Source organism: Panulirus ornatus, chromosome 43 (assembly GCF_036320965.1).
Source record: "Panulirus ornatus isolate Po-2019 chromosome 43, ASM3632096v1, whole genome shotgun sequence".
Lineage (NCBI taxonomy): Eukaryota > Metazoa > Arthropoda > Malacostraca > Decapoda > Palinuridae > Panulirus > Panulirus ornatus.
The window spans coordinates 6,740,737-6,755,546 of NC_092266.1; the positions used below are offsets into that span (position 1 = coordinate 6,740,737).

At 42.8% G+C, this 14,810-nt stretch overlaps 1 protein-coding gene across 3 annotated transcripts in view; it reads right to left on the reverse strand.

Annotated features, from left to right (window-relative positions):
* LOC139762293 (carboxylic ester hydrolase-like) overlaps positions 1-14,810 on the reverse strand; it is a 74,606-nt gene that overhangs the window by 10,993 nt on the left and 48,803 nt on the right. For 2 of the 3 annotated variants that reach the window (XM_071686878.1, XM_071686880.1), the window contains 4 exons: positions 10,414-10,567; positions 10,111-10,292; positions 7,498-7,660; positions 6,249-6,381 (listed from right to left, as the gene is read on the reverse strand). In XM_071686878.1, coding sequence (XP_071542979.1) covers positions 6,249-6,381; positions 7,498-7,660; positions 10,111-10,292; positions 10,414-10,567 — 632 coding nt within the window. Of the gene's footprint in view, positions 1-6,248; positions 6,462-7,497; positions 7,661-10,110; positions 10,293-10,413; positions 10,568-14,810 lie in introns of those variants that run through there. The other variant, XM_071686881.1, reaches the window with a different exon arrangement.

Below are 14,810 nucleotides of genomic sequence, written 5' to 3' on the forward strand. Positions count from 1 at the left end.
GGTTCTCAGTGAATGTCAGTTTGCGGCAGGGGTGCGTGATGTCTACATGGTTGTTTAATTTGTTTATGGATGGGGTTGTTAGGGAGGTGAATGCAAGAGTTTTGGAAAGAAGGGTAAGTATGCAGTCTGTTGTGGATGAGAGGGCTTGGGAAGTGAGTCAGTTGTTGTTCGCTGATGATACAGCGCTGGTGGCTGATTCGGGTGAGAAACTGCCGAAGGTGGTGCCTGAGTTTGGTAAAGTGTGTGAAAGAAGAAAGCTGAGAGTAAATGTGAATAAGAGCAAGGTTATTAGGTACAGTAGAGTTGAGGGACAAGTCAATTGGGAGGTAAGTTTATAAGGAGAAAAACTGAAGGAAGTGAAGTGTTTTAGACATCTGGGAGTGGATGCGGCAGCGGATGGAACAATGGAAGCGGAAATGAGTCATAGGGTGGGGGAGGGGGCGAAAGTTCTGGGAGCGCTGAAGAATGTGTGGAAGGCGAGAACATTATCTCGGAAAGCAAAAATGGGTATGTTTGAAGGAATAGTGGTTCCAACAATATTATATGACTGCGAGGCGTGGGTTATAAATAGGGTTGTGTGGAGGAGGGTGGATGTGTTGGAAATGAGATGTTTGAGGACAATATGTGGGGTGAGGTGCTTTGATAGAGTGAGTTATGAAAGGGTAAGAGAGATGTGTGGTAATAAAAAGAGTGTGGTTGAGAGAGCAGAAGAGGGTGTGTTGAAATGGTTTCGTCATATAGAGAGAATGAGTGAGGGAAGATTGACAAAGAGGATATATGTGTCAGAGGTGGACGGAACGAGAAGTGGGAGACCAAATTGGAGGTGGAAAGATGGAGTGAAAAAGATTTTGAGCGATTGGGGCCTGAACATGTGGGAGGGTGAAAGGCGTGCAAGGAATAGAGTGAATTGGAACGACGTGGTATACCGGGGTCGAGGTGCTGTCAATGGATTGAACCAGGGCATATGAAGCGTTTGGGGTAAACTATGGAAAGTTCTGTGGGGCCTGGATGTGGAAAGGGAGCTGTGGTTTCAATGCATTATACATGACAGTTAGAGACTGAGTGTGAACGAACGTGGCCTTTGTTGTCTTTTCCTAGCGCTACCTAGCGCGCATGCGGGGTGGCGACGGGAATGAATAAAGGCAGCAAGTATGAATTATGCACATGTGTATATGTCTGTATATGTATATATATGTATCCGTAGAAATGTATAGGTATAGAAATGTGCGTGTGTGGACATGCATGTATATACATGTGTATGTGGATGTGAGGGGCCATTCTTTCGTCTGTTTCCTTGCGCTACCTCGCTAACGAGGGAGACAGCGAAAAGATATAATAGAATAATAAATAATAACGTTGAAATGTATAGGTATGTATATGTGCGTGTGTGGACGTGTATGCATATACATGTATGTATGGGTGGGTTGGACCATTCTTTCGTCTGTTTCCTTGCGCTACCTTGCTAACGCAAGAGACAGCGACAAAGTATAAAAATGATAATAATAATAATAATAAGATATATGTTAGTGAGAGGACAAGAGCAAGGGAAGGAGTAGCAGTACTCCTGAAACAGGAGTTGTGGGAGTATGTGATAGAATGTAAGAAAGTAAATTCTCGATTAATATGGGTAAAACTGAAAGCTGATGGAGAGAGATGGGTGATTACTGGTGCATATGCACCTGGGCATGAGAAGAAAGATCATGAGAGGCAAGTGTTTTGGGAGCAGCTGAATGAGTGTGTTAGTGGTTTTGATGCACGAGACCGGGTTATAGTGATGGATGATTTGAATGCAAAGGTGAGTAATGTGGCAGTTGAGGGAATAATTGGTATACATGGGGTGTTCAGTGTTGTAAATGGAAATGGTGAAGAGCTTGTAGTTTTATGTGCTGAAAAAGGACTGGTGATTGGGAATACCTGGTTTAAAAAGAGAGATATACATAAGTATACGTATGTAAGTAGGAGAGATGGGGCAGAGAGCGTTATTGGATTAAGTGTTAATTGACAGGCGCGCGAAAGAGAGACTCTTGGATGTTAATGTGCTGAGAGGTGCAAATGGAGGGATGTCTGATCATTATCCTGTGGAGGCTAAGGTGAAGATTTGTATGGGTTTTCAGAAAAGAAGAGTGAATGTTGGGGTGAAGAGGGTGGTGAGAGTAAGTGAGCTTGGGAAGGAGACGTGTGAGGAAGTATCAGGAGAGACTGAGTACAGAATGGAAAAAGGTGAGAACAATGGAAGTAAGGGGAGTGGGGGAGGAATGGGATGTATTTAGGGAATCAGTGATGGATTGCGCAAAAGATGCTTGTGGCATGAGAAGAGTGGGAGGTGGGTTGATTAGAAAGGGTAGTGAGTGGTGGGATGAAGAAGTAAGATTATTAGTGAAAGAGAAGAGAGAGGCATTTGGACGATTTTTGCAGGGGAAAAATGCAATTGAGTGGGAGATGTATAAAAGAAAGAGACAGGAGGTCAAGAGAAAGGTGCAAGAGGTGAAAAAGAGGGCAAATGAGAGTTGGGGTGAGAGAGTATCATTAAATTTTAGGGAGAATAAAAAGATGTTCTGGAAGGAGGTAAATAAAGTGCGTAAGACAAGGCAGCAAATGGGAACTTCAGTGAAGGGCGCAAATGGGGAGGTGATAACAAGTAGTGGTGATGTGAGAAGGAGATGGCATGAGTATTTTGAAGGTTTGTTGAATGTGTTTGATGATAGAGTGGCAGATATAGGGTGTTTTGGTCGAGGTGGTGTGCAAAGTAAGAGGGTTAGGGAAAATGATTTGGTAAACAGAGAAGAGGTAGTAAAAGCTTTGCGGAAGATGAAAGCCGGCAAGGCAGCAGGTTTGGATGGTATTGCAGTGGAATTTATTAAAAAAGGGGGTGACTGTATTGTTGACTGGTTGGTAAGGTTATTTAATGTATGTATGACTCATGGTGAGGTGCCTGAGGATTGGCGGAATGCGTGCATAGTGCCATTGTACAAAGGCAAAGGGGATAAGAGTGAGTGCTCAAATTACAGAGATATAAGTTTGTTGAGTATTCCTGGTAAATCATATGGGAGGGTATTGAGTGGGAGGGTGAAGTCATGTACAGAGCATGAGATTGGGGAAGAGCAGTGTGGTTTCAGAAGTGGTAGAGGATGTGTGGATCAGGTGTTTGCTTTGAAGAATGTATGTGAGAAATACTTAGAAAAGCAAATGGATTTGTATGTAGCATTTATGGATCTGGAGAAGGCATATGATAGAGTTGATAGAGATGCTCTGTGGAAGGTATTAAGAATATTTGGTGTGGGAGGCAAGTCGTTAGAAGCAGTGAAAAGTTTTTATCGAGGATGTAAGGCATGTGTACGTGTAGGAAGAGAGGAAAGTGATTGGTTCTCAGTGAATGTAGGTTTGCGACAGGGTTGTGTGATGTCTCCATGGTTGTTTAATTTGCTTATGGATGGGGTTGTTAGGGAGGTGAATGCAAGAGTTTTGGAAAGAGGGGCAAGTATGAAGTCTGTTGGGGATGAAAGAGCATGGGAAGTGAGTCAGATGTTGTTCGCTGATGATACAGCGCTGGTGGCTGATTCATGTGAGAAACTGCAGAAGCTGGTGACTGAGTTTGGTAAAGTGTGTGAAAGAGGAAAGTTAAGAGTAAATGTGAATAAGAGCAAGGTTATTTGGTACAGTAGTGTTGAGGGTCAAGTCAATTGGGAGTTTAGTTTGAATGGAGAAAAACTGGAGGAAGTAAAGTGTTTTAGATATCTGGGAGTGGATCTGGCAGCGGATGGAACCATGGAAACGGAAGTGAATCATAGGGTGGGGGAGGGGGCGAAAATCTTGGGAGCCTTGAAGAATGTGTGGAAGTCGAGAACATTATCTCGGAAAGCAAAAATGGGTATGTTTGAAGGAATAGTGGTTCCAACAATGTTGTATGGTTGCGAGGCGTGGGCAATGGATAGAGTTGTGCGCAGGAGGGTGGATGTGCTGGAAATGAGATGTTTGAGGACAATGTGTGGTGTGAGGTGGTTTGATCGAGTAAGTAATGCAAGGGTAAGAGAGATGTGTGGAAATAAAAAGAGCGTGGTTGAGAGAGGAGAAGAGGGTGTTTTGAAATGGTTTGGGCACATGGAGAGAATGAGTGAGGAAAGATTGACCAAGTGGATATATGTGTTGGAGGTGGAGGGAACGAGGAGAAGTGGGAGACCAAATTGGAGGTGGAAAGATGGAGTGAAAAAGATTTTGTGTGATCGGGGCCTGAACATGCAGGAGGGTGAAAGGAGGGCAAGGAATAGAGTGAATCGGTTCGATGTGGTATACCGGGGTTGACGTGCTGTCAGTGGATTGAATCAGGGTATGTGAAGCGTCTGGGGTAAACCATGGAAAGTTGTGTGGGGCCTGGATGTGGAAAGGGAGCTGTGGTTTCGGGCATTATTGCGTGGCAGCTAGAGACTGAGTGTGAACGAATGGGGCCTTTGTTGTCTTTTCCTAGTGCTACCTCGCACACATGAGGGGGGAGGGGGATGGTAATTGAATGTGTGGCGAGGTGGCGATGGGAGTGAATGGGGGCAGAGAGTGTGAATTGTCTGCATGGGTATATATGTATGTGTCTGTGTGTGTATATATATGTGTACATTGAGATGTATAGGTATGTATATTTGCGTGTGTGGACGTGTATGTACATACATGTGTATATGGGTGGGTTGGGCCATTCTTTCGTCTGTATCCCTACGCTACCTCGCAAACGCGGGAGACAGCGACAAAGCAAAATAAATAAATATAAATATATATATATATATATATATATATATATATATATATATATATATATATATATATATATATATATATATATTTTTTTTTTTTTTTTATACTTTGTCGCTGTCTCCCGCGTTTGCGAGGTAGCGCAAGGAAACAGACGAAAGAAATGGCCCAACCCCCCCCCATACACATGTATATACATACGTCCACACACGCAAATATACATACCTACACAGCTTTCCATGGTTTACCCCAGACGCTTCACATGCCTTGATTCAATCCACTGACAGCACGTCAACCCCGGTATACCACATCGCTCCAATTCACTCTATTCCTTGCCCTCCTTTCACCCTCCTGCATGTTCAGGCCCCGATCACACAAAATCTTTTTCACTCCATCTTTCCACCTCCAATTTGGTCTCCCTCTTCTCCTCGTTCCCTCCACCTCCGACACATATATCCTCTTGGTCAATCTTTCCTCACTCATTCTCTCCATGTGCCCAAACCACTTCAAAACACCCTCTTCTGCTCTCTCAACTACGCTCTTTTTATTTCCACACATCTCTCTTACCCTTACGTTACTCACTCGATCAAACCACCTCACACCACACATTGTCCTCAAACATCTCATTTCCAGCACATCCATCCTCCTGCGCACAACTCTATCCATAGCCCACGCCTCGCAACCATACAACATTGTTGGAACCACTATTCCTTCAAACATACCCATTTTTGCTTTCCGAGATAATGTTCTCGACTTCCACACATTCTTCAAGGCCCCCAGAATTTTCGCCCCCTCCCCCACCCTATGATCCACTTCCGCTTCCATGGTTCCATCCGCTGCCAGATCCACTCCCAGATATCTAAAACACTTCACTTCCTCCAGTTTTTCTCCATTCAAACTCACCTCCCAATTGACTTGACCCTCAACCCTACTGTACCTAATAACCTTGCTCTTATTCACATTTACTCTTAACTTTCTTCTTCCACACACTTTACCAAACTCAGTCACCAGCTTCTGCAGTTTCTCACATGAATCAGCCACCAGCGCTGTATCATCAGCGAACAACAACTGACTCACTTTCCAAGCTCTCTCATCCCCAACAGACTTCATACTTGCCCCTCTTTCCAAAACTCTTGCATTTACCTCCCTAACAACCCCATCCATAAACAAATTAAACAACCATGGAGACATCACACACCCCTGCCGCAAACCTACATTCACTGAGAACCAATCACTTTCCTCTCTTCCTACACGTACACATGCCTTACATGCTCGATAAAAACTTTTCACTGCTTCTAACAACTTTCCTCCCACACCATATATTCTTAATACCTTCCACAGAGCATCTCTATCAACTCTATCATATGCCTTCTCCAGATCCATAAATGCTACATACAAATCCATTTGCTTTTCTAAGTATTTCTCACATACATTCTTCAAAGCAAACACCTGATCCACACATCCTCTACCATATATATATATATATGACATTTCACAATGTGGTTGTATCTTACCCCGTGGCAGCGAAGTTGGTCCAGAGTGTTAGTATGATGTCACGCATGAAGAGGTCAGCAGGCAGCGCCAGGGGTCCAGGAGCAGGACTGGGGATGTTGAAGAGGTGTAGCAAGTCGTCACCATGTACCACCCCTGCAACAGAAGTATAGCATGTCGTCACCATGTACCACCACTGCAACAGAGGTATAGCAAGTCGTCACCATGTACCACCCCTGCAACGGAGGTATAGCATGTCATCACCATGTACCAAACCTGAACGTGATCCTGGTAGAGATATTAGTGAATATCTGGATAAGATATTTGTCTATGAAGAGATGACAATGGTTGAGAGGTTGGCTTGTATTGATGTAACATTTGGTCCACCAGAATCCATCGTGTTCACTAGTGTTAACAGATCCTGCATCATACACATATAGCGACTCTGATATGAATCAAAACTTTGGACTTATGTTTAAATTGTGTTAAAACATTGAATGTAACAATGACATACTTCTTGACTTCCGATGTTACAATGAATTATGATTGTGTGATGAAAGATGCTGAAGTTAACTAGTAAGAGACTGTAATATATCAAAATTATTTCTTTCCTTCACTTACTACTGATCATCGGTCCCAGATCCCACACTTGCACTTCCGTCATCCGTCGTTTCTGAGCCATGTATCAGAGTGAGCAGCGCAGCTCACACATCGGTACAATACATAACATATCAAGTTTCTTGGAATCATTAATATATAACGGTAGTAACAGCACAAGAGACCACATCTCACTATCTAACACCCGCGGGGCTGGAAACCTTCAAGTCTTCACTGTTGTACCAAACTCATTAAATAAATTCTACAAAGAATGTTATAATACTGTAGTAATGCTACATGATATACTTTACTGTACTGTTATGGCCAAGACACAGAGGTGGGTAATACTCCAGGACGCGTAGATACCTTCGGTCAAGACACTGGCTGTGGCTTCCCTAATGGTTACTGATGTACTGCTTCATCGTAAGTCACAAACCAGTGAAACTGTGTTCGTTTCAATCGCCTCAGACATGTTGATGTGGATTCTAACCCAGGGATTCCTCAGCTACATGAAAATCTACCTCATCAACCACCATTTCCTTACCACTCACTGGACTTTATCGAATTATGGATGTGGAAATTAGTGAGAGAGAGACAGACAGAGAGAGAGAGAGAGAGAGAGAGAGAGAGAGAGAGAGAGAGAGAGAGAGAGAGAGAGAGAGAGAGTCAACGTACAGTTCTTGGTGAGTGAGGAGTTATGTCGGTCAGCCAAGCCAAACTGCGCTCGGTGTTCCAGTTCAAACTTGTACACCTTGTGGCCAGTGGACGCTGCGCTCCACACACTGTGAATGGCACAGGTTTCCATGTGATCCACCTTGAAGAATCGGTCTGTGAATAGCTGAAATATTCATGAATAAAAGTTATTGTCATATTTCTAAAGTATTCGTCCACTTCTGCATCACTCTGATAAAACTAGTTAGTATTAAGCCCATTAAATCATGAAGCTATAACTTAAGTTAGGTTATGATAGTGGCACCCGACCCTCAGTTACAATCTAGTGATTCATCTGATGATCAAGAATTGATAACAGTTACACTCAACACTAACCCAAGAATAACTTACTGTGTTGTACAGTTACACTCAACACTAACCCAAGAATAACTTACTGTGTTGTACAGTTACACTCAACACTAACCCAAGAATAACTTACTGTGTTGTACAGTTACACTCAACACTAACTCAAGAATAACTTACTGTGTTGCACACTGACACTCAACACTAACCCAAGAATAACTTACTGTGTTGTACAGTTACACTCAACACTAACTCAAGAATAACTTACTGTGTTGTACAGTGACACTCAACACTAACCCAAGAATAACTTACTGTGTTGTACAGTGACACTCAACACTAACCCAAGAATAACTTACTGTGTTGTATAGTGACACTCAACACTAACCCAAGAATAACTTACTGTGTTGTACAGTGACACTCAACACTAACCAAAGAATAACTTACTGTGTTGTACAGTGACACTCAACACTAAGCCAAGAATAACTTACTGTGTTTGTGAGTCATGGCTTTGGTTGATGATAGAAAGTTTCACTTACCTGACGACTGGGCTTTGAATCACACCAGCGACTTTCCAATGCAAGCCAATATAAACATGTCCACTAATGAGTGACAACTGGAACTTTATACATAAACTTGATGAAAACTTTGCTCTGGTGTGACTGAAGAACATTTCACGACAGCTTAGTATTTTTGAGCAAGGATTTTCCATGAAAAGGACACTTCCAGCAAGAAGGATGTGACTTATATGAAAGAAATCCTTCAAAATAATCAGGTAAGATCTATTTACCGTGATTAAGGTGTGTTTGATATCAGGTATACATGGGCTCTCTCTCTCTCTCTCTCTCTCTCTCTCTCTCTCTCTCTCTCTCTCTCTCTCTCTCTCTCTCTCTCTCTCTCTCTCTCTCTCTCTATGTGTGGAGAGAGAGAGAGAGATCATCCACTGGGAGGACAAAAATAGGTATGTCTGAAAGTATGATGTAGTCGCAGCATCATCATACAGATGCGAGGCCTGGGTTATGGATGCATGGAGGAAGATCGATGTGCTGGAAAGAAAATGGTTTGAGGACAATATGTGGTGTGAGGAGGTTTGATCAAGTCAAAACCATAACCAAACGTATAGTAGATGGTGTGTTTTATGACCAGAATATAACTGAGAAGACAGAGCCTTATTCATGGATGGTAAATAAAGCGGACACAATTGAGTAGTTAAGACATGAAGCTGCAGAAACTTGACCCTTTATTAACTGTATGTGGTGATTAAGTTTGCTTTCCACACACACATACCATCACCGACGGAACATATAGTTACACTGTGCCTCAGTGGACAGATGTTCCTTTCTTGTACATGTATGAAGACGTATGGTAAGGCTGGCCTTCCTCATACATTCCTTAATTTAGGTCAGTGAAACATACGTGTACTGTGAAAATGATGGAGCCAGAGGGTAGACACTGTCTGAATCTGTGCATGACGGGCTAGGATATGTCTGAGTGAAGAAGCCCTTCCCTTTCTTGTGCATGAAGGGTAGGGTATGTCTGGAAGACCTTGCTTAGGAAAAGTTCAGTGTAGGTCAGCTAGGATATGGCTGAGTGGAAAGACCCTCCATCCCCGTGTATGATGATGACAAGATATGGCTGAGCAGATATATCCTTCATCAGTATGATGACAGGACGTAACTGAGCACATATACCCTTCATCAGTATGATGACAGGACGTAACTGAGCAGATATATCCTTCATCAGTATGATGACAGGACGTAACTGAGCAGATATACCCTTCATCAGTATGATGACAGGATGTAGCTGAGCAGATATACCCTTCATCAGTATGATGAAATGACGTAACTGAGCAGATATACCCTTCATTAGTATGATGAAATGACGTAACTGAGCAGATATATCCTTCATTAGTATGATGACAGGATGTAGCTGAGCAGATATACCCTTCATCAGTATGATGAAATGACGTAACTGAGCAGATATACCCTTCATTAGTATGATGACAGGACGTAAGTGAGCAGATATACCCTTCATCAGTATGATGACAGGACGTAACTGAGCAGATATACCCTTCATCAGTATGATGACAGGATGTAGCTGAGCAGATATACCCTTCATCAGTATGATGACAGGATGTAGCTGAGCAGATATATCCTTCATCAGTATGATGACAGGACGTAACTGAGCAGATATACCCTTCATTTGCACTATGACAGAAAGCAAACACGTCAGTATCTTCACGTTTGAGTATTTGATACAAGACGCTGGTTCTCTCACCTGTGTGACCTCCTGAATCTTGTCTACTGTTATCTTGGTCTGTCCCAGGTAGTGGTAATAGGTACGCCGGGCCATGTAGTCCAGCGATGACTCTTCCCAGTCTCCCATGTAGAGTGAGACTGGACCTGCTACAGAGAAGTTGGCTTCCAGCTGATCAATCTTCGTTTGATTTAGAATGATTCCTGCGACCATGAGGAGGCAATAACAGTACAAGGTCTGGGTGAAGTTTGTTGAGCATTTTTACACTTTAAGAGTTGACTACAGATAATATAGTAGAGGATATTAGCTTGGAAGGTCACGTACCTATGCTAAATATACCGCCATCATCCCGGGTGACGCCAGAGATTATGTCCACATGCTTGTGGTATCTGCCCGATTTGAGGAGTGTAGCAGGATGGTCGGGCAGGAAGTGGCCATCCACACGAGGCACCATCACCCATGGCCAGTTGTTCCACACCTGCGCGAGGATCAAGCGCTCATCGTAAAATGTAATGAAATGTAATTCACATATAACATCGACTGCCCGTCAAGGAACCTGACTCTGTAGTTGACAAGGAAGAATCCTCTTACGACTTTATAAAATGAACTTACCAAGACACACCTTACTCCAGAAGTCAACACGGAGACTGTCAAACACAGACTGAGGTTCTTATGACATCTGGATTTTATCGTATTTTCATTCCTTGGTATAAGTCAACATGCCTAATGTTTACGTGGGTTTTACCTCAGGGTATGGTATTAATATAAGTGTGTGGGAAATGACATCTGGGGACCCGTGCATGTAGTGCCTTCCTAAAGTCATCCTTTTCCATTCTGAAGAAAAGTCTATCACATTACCCTCACAACAGTTAATATATATATATATATATATATATATATATATATATATATATATATATATATATATATATATATATATATATATATATATATATATTTATTTATTTTTTTTTATTATACTTTGTCGCTGTCTCCCGCGTTTGCGAGGTAGCGCAAGGAAACAGACGAAAGAAATGGCCCAACCCCCCCCCCCCCATACACATGTATATACATACGTCCACACACGCAAATATACATACCTACACAACTTTCCATGGTTTACCCCAGACGCTTCACATGCCTTGATTCAATCAACTGACAGCACGTCAACCCCGGTATACCACATCGCTCCAATTCACTCTATTCCTTGCCCTCCTTTCACCCTCCTGCATGTTCAGGCCCCGATCACACAAAATCTTTTTCACTCCATCTTTCCACCTCCAATTTGGTCTCCCTCTTCTCCTCGTTCCCTCCACCTCCGACACATATATCCTCTTGGTCAATCTTTCCTCACTCAATCTCCATGTGCCCAAACCACTTCAAAACACCCTCTTCTGCTCTCTCAGCCACGCTCTTTTTATTTCCACACATCTCTCTTACCCTTACGTTACTCACTCGATCAAACCACCTCACACCACACATTGTCCTCAAACATCTCATTTCCAGCACATCCATCCTCCTGCGCACAACTCTATCCATAGCCCACTCCTCGCAACCATACAACATTGTTGGAACCACTATTCCTTCAAACATACCCATTTTTGCTTTCCGAGATAATGTTCTCGACTTCCACACATTCTTCAAGGCCCCCAGAATTTTCGCCCCCTCCCCCACCCTATGATCCACTTCTGCTTCCATGGTTCCATCCGCTGCCAGATCCACTCCCAGATATCTAAAACACTTCACTTCCTCCAGTTTTTCTCCATTCAAACTCACCTCCCAATTGACTTGACCCTCAACCCTACTGTACCTAATAACCTTGCTCTTATTCGCATTTACCCTTAACTTTCTTCTTCCACACACTTTACCAAACTCACTCACCAGCTTCTGCAGTTTCTCACATGAATCAGCCACCAGCGCTGTATCATCAGCGAACAACAACTGACTCACTTCCCAAGCTCTCTCATCCCCAACAGACTTCATACTTGCCCCTCTTTCCAAAACTCTTGCATTTACCTCCCTAACAACCCCATCCATAAACAAATTAAACAACCATGGAGACATCACACACCCCTGCCGCAAACCTATATATATATATATATATATATATATATATATATATATATATATATATATATATATATATATATATATATATATATATATATATATATATATATATATATATATATATATATATATATATATATATATATATATATATATATATATATATATATATATATAATGGACAGGCGTGCGAAAGAGAGACTTTTGGATGTCAATGTGCTGAGAGGTGCAACTGGAGGGATGTCTGATCATTATCTTGTGGAGGCTAAGGTGAAGATTAGTATGGGTTTTCAGAAAAGAAGAGTGAATGTTGGGGTGAAGAAGGTGGTGAGAGTAAGTGAGCTTGGGAAGGAGACCTGTGTGAAGAAGTATCAGGAGAGACTGTGTGCAGAATGGAAAAAGGTGAGAACAATGGAAGTAAGGGGAGTGGGGGAGGAATGGGATGTATTTAGGGAATCAGTGATGGATTGCGCAAAAGATGCTTGTGGCATGAGAAGAGTGGGAGGTGGGCTGTTTAGAAAGGGTAGTGAGTGGTGGGATGAAGAAGTAAGAGTATTAGTGAAAGAGAAGAGAGAGGCATTTGGACGATTTTTGCAGGGAAAAAATGCAATTGAGTGGGAGAAGTATAAAAGAAAGAGACAGGAGGTCAAGAGAAAGGTGCAAGAGGTGAAAAAAAGGGCAAATGAGAGTTGGGGTGAGAGACTATCAGTAAATTTTAGGGAGAATAAAAAGATGTTCTGGAAGGAGGTAAATAGGGTGCGTAAGACAAGGGAGCAAATGGGAACTTCAGTGAAGGGCGTAAATGGGGAGGTGATAACAAGTAGTGGTGATGTGAGAAGGAGATGGAATGAGTATTTTGAAGGTTTGTTGAATGTGTCTGATGACAGAGTGGCAGATATAGGGTGTTTGGGTCGAGGTGGTGTGCAAAGTGAGAGGGTTAGGGAAAATGATTTGGTAAACAGAGAAGAGGTAGTAAAAGCTTTGCGGAAGATGAAAGCCGGCAAGGCAGCAGGTTTGGATGGTATTGCAGTGGAATTTATTAAAAAAGGGGGTGACTGTATTGTTGACTGGTTGGTAAGGTTATTTAATGTATGTGTGACTCATGGTGAGGTGCCTGAGGATTGGCGGAATGCTTGCATAGTGCCATTGTACAAAGGCAAAGGGGATAAGAGTGAGTGCTCAAATTACAGAGGTATAAGTTTGTTGAGTATTCCTGGTAAATTATATGGGAGGGTATTGATTGAGAGGGTGAAGGCATGTACAGAGCATCAGATTGGGGAAGAGCAGTGTGGTTTCAGAAGTGGTAGAGGATGTGTGGATCAGGTGTTTGCTTTGAAGAATGTATGTGAGAAATACTTAGAAAAGCAAATGGATTTGTATGTAGCATTTATGGATCTGGAGAAGGCATATGATAGAGTTGATAGAGATGCTCTGTGGAAGGTATTAAGAATATATGGTGTGGGAGGAAAGTTGTTAGAAGCAGTGAAAAGTTTTTATCGAGGATGTAAGGCATGTGTACGTGTAGGAAGAGAGGAAAGTGATTGGTTCTCAGTGAATGTAGGTTTGCGGCAGGGGTGTGTGATGTCTCCATGGTTGTTTAATTTGTTTATGGATGGGGTTGTTAGGGAGGTAAATGCAAGAGTTTTGGAAAGAGGGGCAAGTATGAAGTCTGTTGGGGATGAGAGAGCTTGGGAAGTGAGTCAGTTGTTGTTCGCTGATGATACAGCGCTGGTGGCGGATTCATGTGAGAAACTGCAGAAGCTGGTGACGGAGTTTGGTAAAGTGTGTGGAAGAAGAAAGTTAAGAGTAAATGTCAATAAGAGCAAGGTTATTAGGTACAGTAGGGTTGAGGGTCAAGTCAATTGGGAGGTGAGTTTGAATGGTGAGAGGCTGGAGGAAGTGAAGTGTTTTAGATATCTGGGAGTGGATATGTCAGCGGATGGAACCATGGAAGCGGAAGTGGATCATAGGGTGGGGGAGGGGGCGAAAATTTTGGGAGCCTTGAAAAATGTGTGGAAGTCGAGAACATTATCCCGGAAAGCAAAAATGGGTATGTTTGAAGGAATAGTAGTTCCAACAATGTTGTATGGTTGCGAGGCGTGGGCTATGGATAGAGTTGTGCGTAGGAGGATGGATGTGCTGGAAATGAGATGTTTGAGGACAATGTGTGGTGTGAGGTGGTTTGATCGAGTAAGTAACGTAAGGGTAAGAGAGATGTGTGGAAATAAAAAGAGCGTGGTTGAGAGAGCAGAAGAGGGTGTTTTGAAATGGTTTGGGCACATGGAGAGAATGAGTGAGGAAAGATTGACCAAGAGGATATATGTGTCGGAGGTGGAGGGAACGAGGAGAAGAGGGAGACCAAATTGGAGGTGGAAAGATGGAGTGAAAAGGATTTTGTGTGATCGGGGCCTGAACATGCAGGAGGGTGAAAGGAGGGCAAGGAATAGAGTGAATTGGAGCGATGTGGTATACAGGGGTTGACGTGCTGTCAGTGGATTGAATCAAGGCATGTGAAGCGTCTGGGGTAAACCATGGAAAGCTGTGTAGGTATGTATATTTGCGTGTGTGGACGTGTGTATGTACATGTGTATGGGGGGGGTTGGGCCATTTCTTTCGTCTGTTTCCTTGCGCTACCTCGCAAACGCGGGAGA